Below are 16879 nucleotides of genomic sequence, written 5' to 3' on the forward strand. Positions count from 1 at the left end.
AAAAAAGATACAGAAACATTGCCACTACATTGTATCAACGTAATTGAGAACTACATATATATGCATTTTATGCATACCAAACGTAGGTATTTTATTGCATATGGTTTGATTCTATCTTTTATATATAACATTCCCTGCTCATTAAAATTGAACTAAAGCAAAGAGACGAATGTTTTGAATAAACCTTTAAATATATATTGTATACTGTGTTTGCTTATAATACTTTGGAAAGATTTAAATTGTCACCATCAAAGAATAAAGCTTCTTTAAATAAAAGATAATCATTCATCAGCTGTTGTCCACACCCAAGACTGTCAAATTATCAATTCTAATGACTTCCTTGTTTGAGATTTATTAATTTGTACCAAATTAAAGCATTGTTTACATCGTATATTTTTTGTGTTTGTTTATTTAAGCAAGTTTAAGCAAACCGCGTTAATTTGCTATTTAAGAATCAACGTATTAAACTTGCTTTTAAGAATGTACACAAGTGCACGAAACTACATATTAATCGATACATTTTTTATAATTTGTTTTTAAATTTCATATTCATAAAGATACAATTGTTTTCTGCATTTTACTTGCATGTTTCTCATCCAGACATCATTTCATAAGGACGATCTCCAGAGCGAAGGTATGATAGAAAATAGTATATTATATGATTAATTAAAAACACATTATAGATTCGTTTTCGATAACCTATATGAGACAATGTTGATAAATATTCTCATTATATGTTGTTTTTGGAATTAAATATGTTGTTTATGCCTGAATAATAGCTTCATCTTTAATTTATGTCATTCGAATTTCCTAAATTAATTTTGAAAAGCTAATAGTTTTGTAATTCAAGAACGTTACGAATTACAGAGGTCTCCAAATAAGACATGTTAATCATTTGATAAAAGAGTGCAAATCTGTTTACACATTCAAAGAAGTTATCAATCTCATTTATGCTCTCCTAAACCTGACAATTTGTCACAGGACAATTACCAAACATCAAACAACAGATGGACCAAAACAGGACAAAAAATTTAATATATTTGCTTTAAACAGAACTAAAAACAGAAAATAATAATTACGAATAGTTAAACTTCCGAAGTTATTTTCATATGATACATTTTATTTGTTTTATATGCGTGTATAAAAAATTATAACATATACCAGGCATATAGTGTGGTACGCCGGACGCACATTTTGTATACAGAAAACTCATCAGTGGCACTGGAATAAAAATAGTTGGAGGACCACTCAAATACGAAGTTGAAGACCATTGTTTTGTCAAATACGTATGATAAATGTATGCTTTTCCTAGAAGCTTTAGAAACCGTTAGTTGGTGTTTCGAATAAGATGAAATTGTAGATACAAACAATCAAATGTTATTTTAAATCAAGACCAAGTTGATTCTTATTGTCTTCTCAATTACTAATTTTACTAATTGTACTTTTAGCTATCGAACAAGAATTTCGAAGAGAAATGAATTACTTTGATATCAACATAACAAAAGAAGAAATACCAAAGTTATCTTCGGATTTCAAGGAGTTCATTTTAAGTTGCAGATATGAAGGTGAATTATGTAATGCAAGGTAAATCTATTTAAAAACACGCATTTCTACATTATTACACATATACTTTTATTGGCAAGCTAAACTATATCCACTATTTATTTAAAGTCAAATGTAGCTCTGCTGACATGTCAATTGCAATGCCGTCTATGCAATTTGTACTAGGTAAATGTAAATTCAATTATTGATCAGTAATTGTATGCAAACCTTTCTAAATCCCTATATGACAGTCCCACTAAGACGAGTTATAATTGCTTTGGCTATATATAGTTTTTATATTGTTCATTTTTTCATGCCTTGTTTAGTGTGATATACTCTCTGGTATTTGATTTTGTTTTCGTGTTTCGTTAAGTTCTATTTTGTACTATTTTATTTTTTGACCAATGTTGGTATGCTAGTTGGTTTTCAGCGTCACTTAATTCTTTCCAAACACAGATGATGTCTGCAAATATAATAATAGTAAAGTAAACATGGTAAATACAGAAATAAATTGAATAAAATGAATGTCAAAAAGATCTCAGATGATTTAACAATATATAGAAAGCCCACTGTTTTCTAATTATTTGCCATGCGATTTTAGTTCAAATTCATAACCACATAATACAGATGTCATAATATAATCAACTGAAGCAAATTGGAAACAGTATGACCACTTGAAAAGGCATTTGTTTCTTTCTTAGACACGTTGAAAGTGAGACAGAATGTCGACTGCTGATCAGTTAAAACTTATCCTTTGATTGTAGTACAAAAAGCATAATCCCACATTTCGTGACATGTGAATCACAAATTTGATTATTTAGCGTTGAAATACAACATTTTCTACATATCAGTAAAGGATTAAATTAACTTAGATGTACCTACAAAATTAGTTCGAGATAGGTCACCCATTGTCAATTTAAATATTTCTTGAGGGAACGTAAATATACCATTCGTTTTATAATTTGCACAAGTTTACATGTTAATACATGACGTTCATTTATATTTATAATCCAACTGGCAATTATCACCACGGATGTCATTCATCTGTAATTTACCTTCCACAATCAAGAACAATATCCTTCACTTATGACTTGTTCCAGAACATTAAATTAGTAGATTTTACATATAAATTAAAGAGATGTTGAGTGAAGTTAATGATGGAAACAAAGGTCAAAGACACAAATAAGACATCTGAAATTAACCTTGACAATACTTGAAAGCAAAAAGAAGAACCTTATAAAGTAATTACTCGAATATTGGCAAATGGCACATATTCCTCCTATATGTCTTTTTTTTAATTACCAAGATGAAGTATTATACACCTGCTACTTTAATAGTCATGGTCAACTACTGTGTAATTTATGTGTATTGCTGTGTGCTTTGAATAAAGATCGGAATTTGATTTTAATTTTTTTCTAACAGTTATTTGAAACAATAATCATGTTCTCCCTATATCCGTCACATTTGAACCACTTATGTATTTGCTAATATTTTGTTTCAGTTTCTTTGTCCCATTCTATGATCCTTATTATGGACAGTGTTATAGGTTTCCGAGCCAACCATTAGTTGCCAAGCACGTTGGACATTTATTTGGTACGTATTGAAAACTCCCATTGCAATATTATATCAGCAACCAATCAATCAATCCTACGACGGATATTCGTCTCATCGTTTCATGTATCGTATCTCTTTATTTCTATTCTTTTTCAGAAAATTTAGATAACTGCTAAAGGTAAAACCTTAACGCTTTATTTAATGAATGGCTGTTATTTATTTTGAATTTATTGAACCATAAAATTAATTTTTGACTTTAACATTGAATAATCCGCGAATAATTTTTGACTCTTCACATTGAATAATCCGGTTAAATGTGAAGAATCAAAAATTGATTTTATGGTTCAATAAATTCAAAATAAATTATTGCCATTCATTATAAATAAATTTCTATCACAAATTAGGCTCAAAGATATATATTAATACGAATAACAACGTACACAGATATTTGCGTATGGATACACAACGTTAGAGTGGGCGTGTCTTCATAAAAATTGATAACATTGAAAATAAAGCTAATTCTTTTAACCAATCAGAAAATAGTAAATACACAAAATTTCTTTATTAGCATGAACTTGCAATCAAACTGTAAAATAAAATGAATGGACATAAGTTGTTGATACATTATCCGGATCATAATCCAACACCACTGATTTGTCCAATTAGAATGAACAGGTATCTAAATGATTTTAAATATTTCCGAGCGTGGTCACCATATCTAGTAAGTAAAATAACTTTCAACAATAAGCTCCATTAAAGAGCTCAGTCTCCTTTAACTTTGCCTTACAAAATGCCATCTTGTTGGCTACCTGTATACAATTGATTGTTTTGTTCAGATATTAATTATTAGGTTTTTAGAATTTACTAAATTATTGATTGATCAATTCAGCATTTCAGCTATTTCTGAACGTGAATCAAAGTGATTACATACCATACGTGGCTGACGATCCGGGTATTATACTGTCAATACATGAAAATGGATACAGACCATACTTACAGAGTAATGGCTTCGCAGTATCACCTGGCTTCAAAACAGATATATCATTGTTTCAGGTTAGTTGTTTTATAACATTATATACATCATCAGCTCTGTCTAAGTGTAATAACTGATATTTTAATCAGTCTATTTGATGAAATTTGGCTTTCTAATGTTTTAGCTTTACAGGGAGTTTTTTTCCGTACTGTGATCTACAATTGCTTATTTCCATGTAAACACTACTATAATACTATTTCCAAATAAAAAAAAAACATAGGTATATCAAGATTGTCGTTTTATATTTAATATTCTCGATGAAGATTGCATGATTATGAAAACGTTGACCACTTAATTACTGACTTTATATACTTGTGGCTACACATGTACTACTAGAAACCGTTTCTTGAGTGTTATATAAATGACACCATTCAGTCTTTATCTTATACTCTAAGGACTTATACAATAAGAATCACAGATCTGATCATTCATTTGAACGTTATTTTGTCCTAGAGTCAAATCAATAATGATATTATTCTTTTCAATTTTCTTTTCGATTATAATATACCGGTATAAGATGTTGATTTCTTCAGTCAAGTACTTTCGATAATAAAGTTTATCGGATTCAAAACGTTAGGGGTTTCGACGAGGTCCTGAAATATCAGATTTCAAACCGTCATTTAATAAGAGTATGTAGCTCTTAACATTTATGCGTAATGTTGACACAATCTGTACTTCAACTTTCAAAATAGCTCTTTTGTTTCAGTGAACAAAATATTCTAGCGAAAACATCCAATGAGATATTTTTAAAATATATATTCCGATAGGCTGTCATATACCGAACATTGTATATAAAAAATCTAAGCTTACATTCTCTATAAAGGGATGATAATGAAGGATAGCTGTTAAACGATAGGCGGCAAATAAATTGCACATTCAGAATGAGAACATGTCATTCATGTTATTGTAATATGAATATTATGCTTTGTATGAGACCAATATGCTAAGGCTGATGTTTAACATGCTTCCTTATAAAATCAGCAGTCCTCAGGAATACAGAACATCATATTCATACACCTTAGTCTGACTGCAACCGACAAGTATTTTATATCACTCATTAATGCCGCAAGCATGGGATCAAAGCAATATATGCCAATTTTAATCCCATGATTTGACCCGGTCGAGATTTGAACCAACCACAGCCCGCATTCGTGGTCGAAAACGAGACCATCAATAAGGTTCACGTTGAAAAGAAAAAAATCACAAAAAACCGAACTGCGAGGAAAATTAAAAGCGGAAAGTCCCTAATCGAATGACAAAATCAAAACCTCAAACACATCAAACGAATAGATAACAATTAACTGTCATATTCCTAACTTAATGCATGCATTTCCTTATATAAAAGGACAATTGATAAAATGTCATAATTTTTTTTTATGTATATTTATATATTTGTCGCTTACATACAGACACCATATCAAATTCGTAGAAGGGCCGTATAGCGATATTTATTTCTGTGTTGACATGATTTGATGACAATCTTTTACTATAAATTAAAGTGTTCACAAGTTTTAGATCGTTTATTATATTAATGTATGTAGTCTACTATACTCATAACTTATATCGTATCTGCCTACACTGTCACTTAAAAGCAACTCAGAATTATATTTAATTTGTGTGTATAACAGAAGCGAATAGAGAGAAAAAAAGAGGTGTTTGGTAGTAAAGATTTGTGTGATGACAGTGGCCAATATACAAATATCCAGGTAAGATTCTTGCTTCAATTGTTAAAAATAACTTCCTTGGATTTTCACACGTACTAAAGCTTGTTCCATTGATTTTGATTTTTGAGAAACATGTATGTGATAGTGACACAGTGATATTTGTTTTATCCTACAAGGACACATAAAAGGGTACCACGTGATCAGTCGTACGGTAGAACTTTCTATCAACTTTAAAAAAACAACGTTTGTACAAATGACAGATTGGTATTGTCTCTCCAGTTCTAGATAACAAATAAAAATGACCAATAAAAGTGCACTACATATTATAATCACTTTTAATCTCAATGAAAAAATATACGACCTTGAATAGTTGTTTGAATAGATATAGAAAGTACACATCACAGTATTATAACAAAGAATGGAATTAGTACACAGATATAAGATATAAGGCAATATATGCTAGTTAGGATCTCCTGACCATTACATAGCACACGAGATCAATCTTTCGGTTTTTGATTGGTTTACGTTCCTCAGTATTCAAATTTCTATGTTTTACTTCTACTGTTCATGTAGCATGTACACTTGTTCTTAAAGCACTTAGGTTCTTCCCAAGTTTTGTAAATATCCGAAGCTGAACGGAATGATAGATGTTAAGACCGTATCAAAAACGAATTGTTGGGATCTTATAATTAAAATGTAAATATATATCTTCAATCCCGAAATACATTCCATGTTGCTGTGATGCCTCTCCATTACAATTTATCAATTACTAAAGTAGTTTTCAAATATCTAGACTATATATATGCTGAAATATCTGGTCAGTGTGTGTCAAATGTATAAATCTCCTATTATATCTATACTATATATACAATGTATACTGTAGACAAGAAAATAGATTTTAACAGATTTAAAAGTAATACTTGAATGTAATTGTTTGTAGACCTGCTTTGAACTATGTGTAGAAAAGATTGTGGAAAAGAGCTGTAATTGTTCGCCAACAATGTCAAATGTTAATCTAGGACTCTGGATTTGCGATGGTGTTGAAGGTACATTTTATATAATGTGTTTGATAAAACTAGATTTAATATTTCAAACAAAAATGTGAAAAAGTTCTTGTACATTATTCAAGTGGTCACGGAAAGTAAAGTATCTGTGTTTTTTGCGTTAGCAACAGAAATGTAAGTTAAAGACACGAATATAATATTTAAACAACAAACGGATTAAAAGTATTTGGTAAAACCCAAGTTTTACACATTCTACAATTATGTCATCTTACATTGTTTTCAATGTAAGTGTTGCAATACTTTTTTCCGGCTGTATATATTTCCATTTTTTATAAAGTTTTGTCTTTCAAAAAAAAATTATAACACTTATTAATGTCTGTTATTTTGAGAATCTAATTCATATTCATAATGAACTCATCATAGCTACACTGATTGAAATATACAGGTACTTGTGTGATCTAATAGTTAAAAGTGAACTTAATAAATAAGGCCGTTATTTTTTTCGTTTGAAATGTTTTACATTTCGGGGCCTTTTATAGCTGACTATGTGGTATGGACTTCGCTAATTGTTGAAAGCCGTACAGTTACCTATAGATGTTAATTTCTGTGTCATTTGGGTCTCTTGTGGAGAGTTGTCTCATTGGCAATCATACCACATCTTTTTTTATATTAAAAATTGTCATTCTATAGACTGATGACACAAATTTGTACAACTGTACATGAGAGTGTAAACATTTTTATATATTTCAAGAGCTTCAGTGTATGGCGAACGCTGAAAAGGGAACTGAAAACTGCAGCTGTAAGAACCCATGCAGGTATAATTATGTCCATCGCTTTACACGTTTGTTTCAAACTTTACCAGACATCCATGTTGTATTATTTTTTCCATATCAGAAGTAGCATTCACCATGCACACATTGCAGAGAATGATAATGAGCTGCGTTTTTTTATTTCAATTGTATTATCCTTCAAATGTTTTAAAGATTTTTTATCGATTGCACAGTTTTATGAATATATGTTTATATAGGAGATATACATATTTGGTGGCGCTCATAAGGGCTCAGTTGACACCTTCACCTCTCTAAATGATTTTGATGTAGCAGGAATTTCATTATATCTATGCTGCGTCGGATGGGTCATTATTCCTTGTGCTCCTCAAGTTTGATTTGTCAATAATAAAATTTTAATTAAAAAATCTGTTAAAGATTGAGTGATATTGAACACGTGCCGCTTCTATTGGAAATAATAAGTGATTACTAGTATATTTTTACTATAAGAGAGAATATTGATATGAACACTCATGTTACATTGCTTGCATATGATAATTTCTTGTTACATCAAATGTGATAAAATTATCTCTGTACTGCAACTATTTGTGTTTATTGCCAACATATAGAGGCACAGGTATATTTTGTGCAATTTCAGTTTAATCATTTTGTCAACAATCAGAGATTCATTAAGGGATGTAAATAAGTTTGAAATTAGATGTACAATTTAAATAGCTATCAATGAATAAAGTTATAGATTGCAGTGTAAAACATTATTAGGCCAGTGTCAAAAAAATATAAACTGTTTTGTATTCGGCACTAGCTTGGGTAATGCTCGGTATAATCTTGCTCTTCCCCAGTTTCCCAGCCTCATAAAAAACCGCTTATATTTGATTGACATTGAACTTAAATATTGTATATTTCTTAATCTAATATTATCAACGTGTTGTCAAAATGGATGATCGGTTGATTCAAAAAAGTTTTTATCAGTTTTATCATATTAATTATTGCTTTGTATATAGAATATACTGGCTAGTATATTCTTGAGAAGATGCAAAAAACAATTCCATCGACAAACCATTGATACATTTCTCTATAGCTGCTTTGTACAATCATGAGTTTTGACATATATGAAGTTGCAAAAAGACAAACAGTAGGTATACAATTTACATTAAGCGCTTTAGATTTTTTAATTCATAGGCGAACAATTCATGTTTTTCTATTGTTATTTTTTGTGTGCATTACAGCGAGATACAATATGCAACGTTTCGTTCAATGACAACGTGGCCGGGGAAAAGTTACGTAGGAGTACTGGATGCAATTCTTAAGCAGAGAGGTGTGGCATACCAGGATATGAGGTAAATACAATTTACACTGATAGGGTTTTTTTTTAAACCAAGATGAATAACTCTTTCTAGCTTCGGACCCATCATTAGTTAGACAATCATATCCACTAGAATGTATATCGCAATTAGGGCCTGGTGAAGATACATCCGGTTGGTCATCTATTAAAAATTAGAAGGTCTCTTAAATGAATATTTGGGTCAACATCATGAATATTAATAGAATCAGGAACATTTCTGAAAAAGGACGGGCTATACCAAAGGGATATTTTAGTAAATATGTGGAAATGCGTTGCTTTTACATTTCAAAAAAATATATAATAATTACCCTTCTCTCTATTTGTCGTCGCAAGCGTTTCTTTATATTTGTGTCCTAATCTGCAAAACAAATGGTTGAAACTAACTTTTTGGAACAAAGGAGACTATCAAAACTATTTCTCGGTGAAAGACATGCACATCAAGACAGATACAAAAAACCGAAAAGTGTTTGTTGTAAGGAACCTCCCATACGTTGTTATCGAATTAGAGAATATATAGATTATTCGGTAACGTGTATTTTTTGGGATCATTATAATTTCGGGAAATGTGTGATGCCAAATTTCATCGATATGATACATGAACACGTGTAGGCTCTCAGAAAGTTGGTACATGTGCTAAAAAAAATCAATAACGTGTTCATGTAAAATATGTTAAATAGTCACATGGAAAATTTACAAATTGGAATTACAACAATCTCAGAGACTCATTACTTTGACATTCAATTGTAAGATTTTGCATCTCAATAAAGTGTTAGATTATAGTTTGTTCTCATTAATACAGAATTATATTTTAATAATATCTTTTAAAGCTTACCCATTAAAGGGGAGGGGAAGTTACTCAATAAAAATAATTTCCATTAAATTTGTTTTAGGAACTTCTCTATTTTATGTTGTAGACCTTAACATTTGATTAACTGAGTAAAAAACAACAACAACAAAGTTCATCTTTCTTTCGATTAATCCATCATTATATGATTTCATGTGGAGAAATTACAACATTGTATCGTAAAAATACAATCTTATATAAATTTAGACATGAATTTGCAACACCAAGTAAATAAAATACATTGTAGAAGAATATTATCAATGCAATATAGAGCAGTTCCAAATGTCTTCCTTTTTATTAATACCTTTTCTGCCTACATACATAAATATCTTAATATGAAGATTATATGCTTTGTCAGTATATACAGTAGCATTAATTTGTACTGATATGACTTTATAAGTTTTATACTAGCAAGTTTTTAGTATCATGGTTGAACACCTGCACTTTCAATTTACTGATAAATGTCATTTGTTTTAACAGGGAAAGCTTGCTGTTTATCAACATATATTTTTCTTCCCTCCAAGAGGAGATAACTGAAGAGGAACTTGCCTACACGGTAATTATTATCTTTAAGAGTTACATTATTATGTAGTGAAATAAATTAAAAAATACAAAAGAAATACCAAAAGGAATGTCCAATTGTACACGTTGAAGAGAGACAGACCAATCATAGCAAAACAAAATCAACTAAACAAAACTCCTGACAAAAGCATGGCAAACAAAATTAACATGTTGAAGAGGGATCGACAAAGGATAGAATCAAAATGTACAAGTTGAAGAGAGATACACAAAAGCATAGAATCAAAATTTATATGCTGATGAAAGACCGACGAAAGGATAGAATCAAAATTAAAAATTTGAAGAGAGACAGACAAAGGCATTAACCAAAATTGACATGTTGAAGAGGGATCGAGAAAAGGATAGAATCAAAATTAACAATTTGAACAGAGACAGGCAACAGCATACAACCAAATTGACATGTTGAAGAGAAACAGACACAAGCATAGAATAAAATTTGACATGTTGAAATGGGATCGACAAAGGGATAGAATCAAAAGTGACATGTTGAAGAAAGACAGACAAAAGCATGCAACCAAAATTTACATGTTGATGAAAGACCAACAAAATGATAGAATAAAAATATACATGTTAAAGAGTGACATACAAAAGCATAGAATCAAAATTTACAAGATAAAGATAGACAGACTAAAGCATACAAAACACAGGAATTCAACGAAAAAATTGTTTAACACCAAATGCAAAATAAACATGATAAAAACTTAAATTCACTAACCAGGGTAAGCAGTATCCTGCTTCACGTATGGAACAAAAACAAACCGCTTAATTATAATTAGTCAAATCATCAAAACACAAAACGATTAAGATATGTCATCGGGAAACAAATGAACATGTTCTTGGCTTTGGACGAGACAAACACTTGAAGACGAGACGGAGTGAAACCATCTTTTGAGACATCAATCCACGCCCTTTAAATTTTCATCAATTGGCTTATAAACAGTACGTATAACATGCATAAGAACACACTCTCGTAATACCATGATATTTAATGTTGTTAAGAAAAAAAAAACCCCAAAAACCGAATAAGTTCTCAAAGAACCGACAACCACATGGTTACAAAAACAACGATTGTAAAAATATAATTGAAAAAAGCACCATAAATAGAGTCTATCATGACCCCGACCAAAAATTAAAAAAACAAAACCACAAGGTATGAACCTAATGATGCCAGGTAGGTAATCAACCATATGATGACGGCATTTGTATCACCGACGGAGAGATTACGTACTTATTCATTTACCACCCTTAGTTCAGCTGAATGATAAATGGGGGGGGGGGGGGGGGGGGGGGGCAAGGGGGTCCCAATAACAGCAAAACAGCAAATTGATTTGGCTTATAACAGATAACAAGGAATTAAAATGGACAAAAACAGATAACAGTAAATGAAATATTAAAATAAGTCGGGTCATTGACAGATCCAGTATTTCTTATTACAGGTATAATCCTTTGTAATGAATTCCATTTTCTATGAACATGTTCTTAAAATTATGTATCTAGAATGTGTTTACTACTCAGTATATTTTTATACGCTCGTTTACGGGACGTATTGTGGAATACTGTTGCCCGTGTGTTGTCAACATGTCAAACATTAACTCCAACACTCTTTACCCAATTTGCATAAAACTTTGGAAAAATGCTTATATCTATTGGCGTGAGCTCCCCTTCCCTTTTTTTTGGATCAATTTCAGATTTAAAGTTTTTGAGTAATGGGGTTTTATTTAATAAAAATGTTATTGTTTTTTTCTTCTTCAGTTTTCTGATAATATCTTAAAAATCCTTTCACAAATTTGCACGGAATTTTGGTGAATTGTTTATATCTATTGACATAAGCTCCCTTTCAATTTTTATAAATTTTAGATTTTATGTTATAGCTATTGTTGTAAGCGCCCTTTCTATTTTCATTAATTTTAGATTTTATGTTATTGAGTTGAGGGGTTCTATTCATTAAAAAAGGTGGGTTTTTTTTTTAGGTATTTTCCAGTTTTCGGACAATAACTCAAAAATGTTTTCAGCAGTTCTCATGAAACTTTGGTGTATTGTTTATATATATTGACTGAAGCTCTCTTTAAATTTTTATAAATATCTGATATGACATAAGGAAGTAATTGAATATTTCAAAAAGGGCGACGGGCGTATCATGCGCTCATGGCATAGCTGTTTTTTTTGTTATAGAATACTTTTTTCAGTATTTATTTTTAAACAGTTATAGAAACTCACACATGCTTATAATTTAAATTGTGTGTAATAAAATTGAGAATGGAAATGAGGAATATGTCAAAGAGAAAAACATGATATCTAGAAAAAATTCAAGGGCAGTTATGGTATCAAATTGACATATAGTTTGTGTGTTTGTTGCTACTAAAAAATGACCTAAAAGAGTTTGAAAATATATATTCGCATTCTGACTTTTTTAAATGCCCATTTAATGAGGTGTGTGAATTTTTCTTAATAAGACTATGAGGCAACGTGGTATATAGGGTAGAAAAATCAAAAGCACCAATTACAAGCATGCAATTTATCAAGTACCTCGAACCAATTTTTGACACTATTTTCATAGGCTCAATTTGAACAATTTTTTATCAGGCTTTTGATTGCACCAAGTGTACTAGTAAGTGGAATACATAGTTTAGTAGGGGAACAATGGATTGAAGACAAAATAAATCTTTGTTTGTAATGAGCTATGTGCAGCTATGGAACCCAGTACATGGTTGGAACTTTGATTGTACAATGTGTTTGGTTCTGCTTGAAAAGAATCACAGAGCTGAGTGCATGTACCATATTAAATAAAAGGTTAACTGTTTGTAAGGACCTAGTCCTTAATTGAGATTCTTCTCAGATATTCCTGGCCATATGTTTTCCTTTTTGTCATATTAAGAATTATTCTAATTTAATATGTTGGTACGGGAAACAAGTAACATTATCCTCATACAAAAAAAAATAAGATAATTCTAAATACACATTCATAAAAAAAAAATGGAATTTATTACAAAGGATAATCATAAGATATACTTGAATTGTCCTGGACCTCACTTCTGTGATGGGTATATGTTAATGAAATCCTTCTCCTAATACGGGAGCAACTTATTAGTAGTGTTAAACCCCAATGTCCAATGATCTTCAATTTCTACCGAAAATTTGCTGTAAAAAAATGCTAACATTCCAATTTTCAATAACAGTTAACAGCAAATACATTATCACAATAACAGATAACAAAAAAACTAAAAGCCCAATAACAGCTAACAAAGAATAGGACAATAACAGCTAACAGCAAATATATTTTCAGAATAACAGATAACAAAGAATTAAATTGCCCCATAACAGCATAACAGTTAAACCCCTTGCCCCCCCTCATAAATATAGCGATTATATACATATATCAGTTACATTTGAAATAAATATACCGAGAACTGTTTTTATAAAAATCAAAGAACGTTTGTTTAATATAAATAGTGATGATTTTTGACAGGTTGAAAACTTTTGGTCAGATATTGGAGGATCCCTTGGACTATGGGTCGGCATGTCTGTAATAAGCCTGGGTGAAATTCTAGAGCTTGGTATTCTTATTCTACGATTCATTAAGAAGCGGAGTATACGGTTGCTTACAACAGAAGTGAAAAGAGCTGCAGCTGAAGACAAACTGAATGATGGTCTGAATCAGATAATCAAAGGTTTTAATGATATAAATGACGAAAAACAAGAAGGGAGAACTGAATTTAATGATGGTTTGAATAAAATTATCAAAAGCGTCAATATTCTAACAGCAGAGCAACAATCACGTGACAATGATCAGAATGGTAACTATAGTGATTCTATGGGTAGAAATGTTCAACCCGGACAGTACAATGTATTTGCAGATCATATGATATGATATATCATATATGTAGTTATATTAATTATATATGTATATATATATATAACAAACAAACTGTTGAGATCTCAAAAACAATGTTAAATATGTCAGATATTGCAGATAGAAATGACATGAATGGTTTTTTCTTTTTTATGATTTGGTTTTGTATAACTGAGAATGCTTGAGTCTGTAGAAAGCAACAGCATATAAACAATCTTCAATATGACTTTTCATGAAAGTAGACCATTCAGCAAAAGAACTGATTTTTGAATAAAGAAAAGAAGTCAATTAGACAATACGAAATCAAGATTATAACAGTTACAATGTATAACAAAGAAATATAATTTTGTTTCTAAAACAAATAAATGTAAGACCCCATAATCAATAATAGAAATATACAATTTGCAGTAATTTACAAACTAGAAAATATACCATAGAAACGAAGGGGCACATCAAACTTTAAGTCCAGGAGAGTGTTTTCAAGACCAACACCAACCATTTCGGTGCAAAACAAATAAACACATTTAGTACTCACAAACCAAAAAACAATCATCATCTGATCGAAAATGATCAAATACTGAAAATTTAACAATAGAGCATGAACTGAATTGCATCACAAAACAAACAAAACAATGTTAAAAAAATTACAAAAATATTAAGTGCTATTTAAAACTAAATTCAATTTAATTTCCAAATCCGGACGACAAAAACCGGTAACCATAAATCCTTAACACTATTTAAAAAACCGTTAAAAAGATATAGTTATACATTGGTAAATTGTTAACGTTTCAAAAGTGGATAAATCAATAATTATAAAAAAGGTAATAAATATAAAGCTGTTGTCACGATGAAATCCATATATTTTAAGCATGTGGATTACATGTGAATAATAAGAACATCCAAACAATTTGTTTGAGTACATACAATCTAGATATGTTTACTCGTACCATTGTAAGAATCGTTTAATTGCAATGATATTGGTCACCTTAACTTGAAGACAGATATAAAGAATTCGTCTTTTGATCAACTTTAATATCATCTTGTTTCAGGAACAAGTACAACTATGATTATATTTTTTTTGTACATAAAACTGATGATTGATTTGTTGATAAACAATAAATTTGTTATGTTTGGAAAATGTTTTCTTCTTTCTTGTGCCTTTAATCTATATAGTCAAAGCAGTCCAATATTGATATGACGCTTTATAAAAATATTGTTCAGTGCGCATGTAAACGTTCCATTTTAGGACGCCATTGTGTAACTTTTAACGTTGAAATCGGTTTAACCAATAATTCTATTGTTTATATTACGGGCTACTTAGTGAAATATAATCAACTTTAATGTTTTTCAAAGTATGGCATTGTTTAAAGTTACAGTTTTTTTTATATGAAATTAACAAATTCAAATATAAAAACTAATAAAAGAATATCACCTCTGACTCTTTTCTGTTAATTCCCAACAAATAAATAATTATATAGAACTGATTAAAAGTTGGGGAGGGAGATTTAATATGTTATATATTGTAGAACAAAATGTAATAGACAGCAGTAAATATGTCGTTTTTTCCAGTTTCATGATATCTGATCAGATCAAGAATTTGAAATGAAATATCCGAAAAGATTGCCGGAGTCATTTGTTTCTAAAATTGATTAAAAAACAGATTAACAATTTCGTTTCATCCTCGTCTAAAAACTCACATATTACGGTGTCATAACTTAAATGTGATGTATTAAGTAAAATTTATCAATCATGGATCTCATATTTTTACAAATATTTTTTAAGATTTGCAAGTGACAAAAATACATTTTGACAACAAACAAAAAAATTGCATATATCCCATAACGAAATATAACTTTTTTTTCTGCCATTTGATATTTGTTAACAGTAATAAACTTTCCAACGTTTTAGATATTAACATTGACATTTCTTCACTGTTAATTCTTTTTCACTTCACAAAACCTGTTTCAAACCATTGTCTTCTATTTGTTATCAGATAAATAAACATTATTTTTGTTAAACGAAAGCCCACTGAAATATCTAGCGTCGAGTTGACCAAAACATGGTGCATATATTTTCTGAAGTTTATTATAAAAAGACTGCAAATTCCTAAGAAAAAATGAACTCTTATGGCTATAGAAATATAATGCAATTTATGGGACGTTGGTGATATTTTGGTATATTATTTCAGTACAGAATCAGTTACTCATATGTGAAAATTAGGTCAAGATAACCTTATTTTTATCAAAACACCTGAATTATTCAAAACTCATATATGAACAACATGTCACGAACAAAAATTAACTATAACACAGATAGATGGGGAGCAGTGGTTAGTGCATTGGACTACTACTAACACAAAGGTTCCTGGTTCGATCCCCGCTCAGGTTCTATCTTGACACCATGTGCGAGTGTGGTCTTGAGAAATAACGATGATAGTCCGATAGAAGGAGACGATAAATGACTGATCTGTTTGAAGAAAAAGCCATCTCTCTCTTGCACGTAAAAGAAGCATTTTAGCTTTCGAAAACGAGAAGGCTAATTCCGCTAAAAGGCAGCACTCGCTCCACCTGCAAAGTAAAAAAGGATTTATATAAGTTGTAATAACTTGTTTCCCAATCCCCTATTAATAAATATGTTAAAACTAGATAGATGGATGTTAACTTCAAATTGAACAGACGA

General features: G+C 30.4%; 1 protein-coding gene across 1 annotated transcript; it reads left to right on the forward strand.

The window, feature by feature from the left end:
* Window positions 1–1461: 1461 nt before the first annotated feature.
* LOC139528081 (epithelial sodium channel subunit beta-like) lies at window positions 1462–15288 on the forward strand. Its single transcript, XM_071323893.1, has 9 exons — window positions 1462–1584; window positions 3044–3135; window positions 3986–4149; window positions 5758–5835; window positions 6734–6839; window positions 7549–7612; window positions 8812–8922; window positions 10252–10327; window positions 13817–15288. Exons 1-9 carry the CDS (start codon window positions 1475–1477, stop codon window positions 14216–14218), a joined length of 1203 nt encoding a protein of 400 aa, XP_071179994.1. The 5' UTR covers window positions 1462–1474; the 3' UTR covers window positions 14219–15288.
* The last annotated feature ends 1591 nt before the right edge of the window (window positions 15289–16879 follow it).

Source organism: Mytilus edulis, chromosome 6 (genome assembly GCF_963676685.1).
Source record: "Mytilus edulis chromosome 6, xbMytEdul2.2, whole genome shotgun sequence".
Lineage (NCBI taxonomy): Eukaryota > Metazoa > Mollusca > Bivalvia > Mytilida > Mytilidae > Mytilus > Mytilus edulis.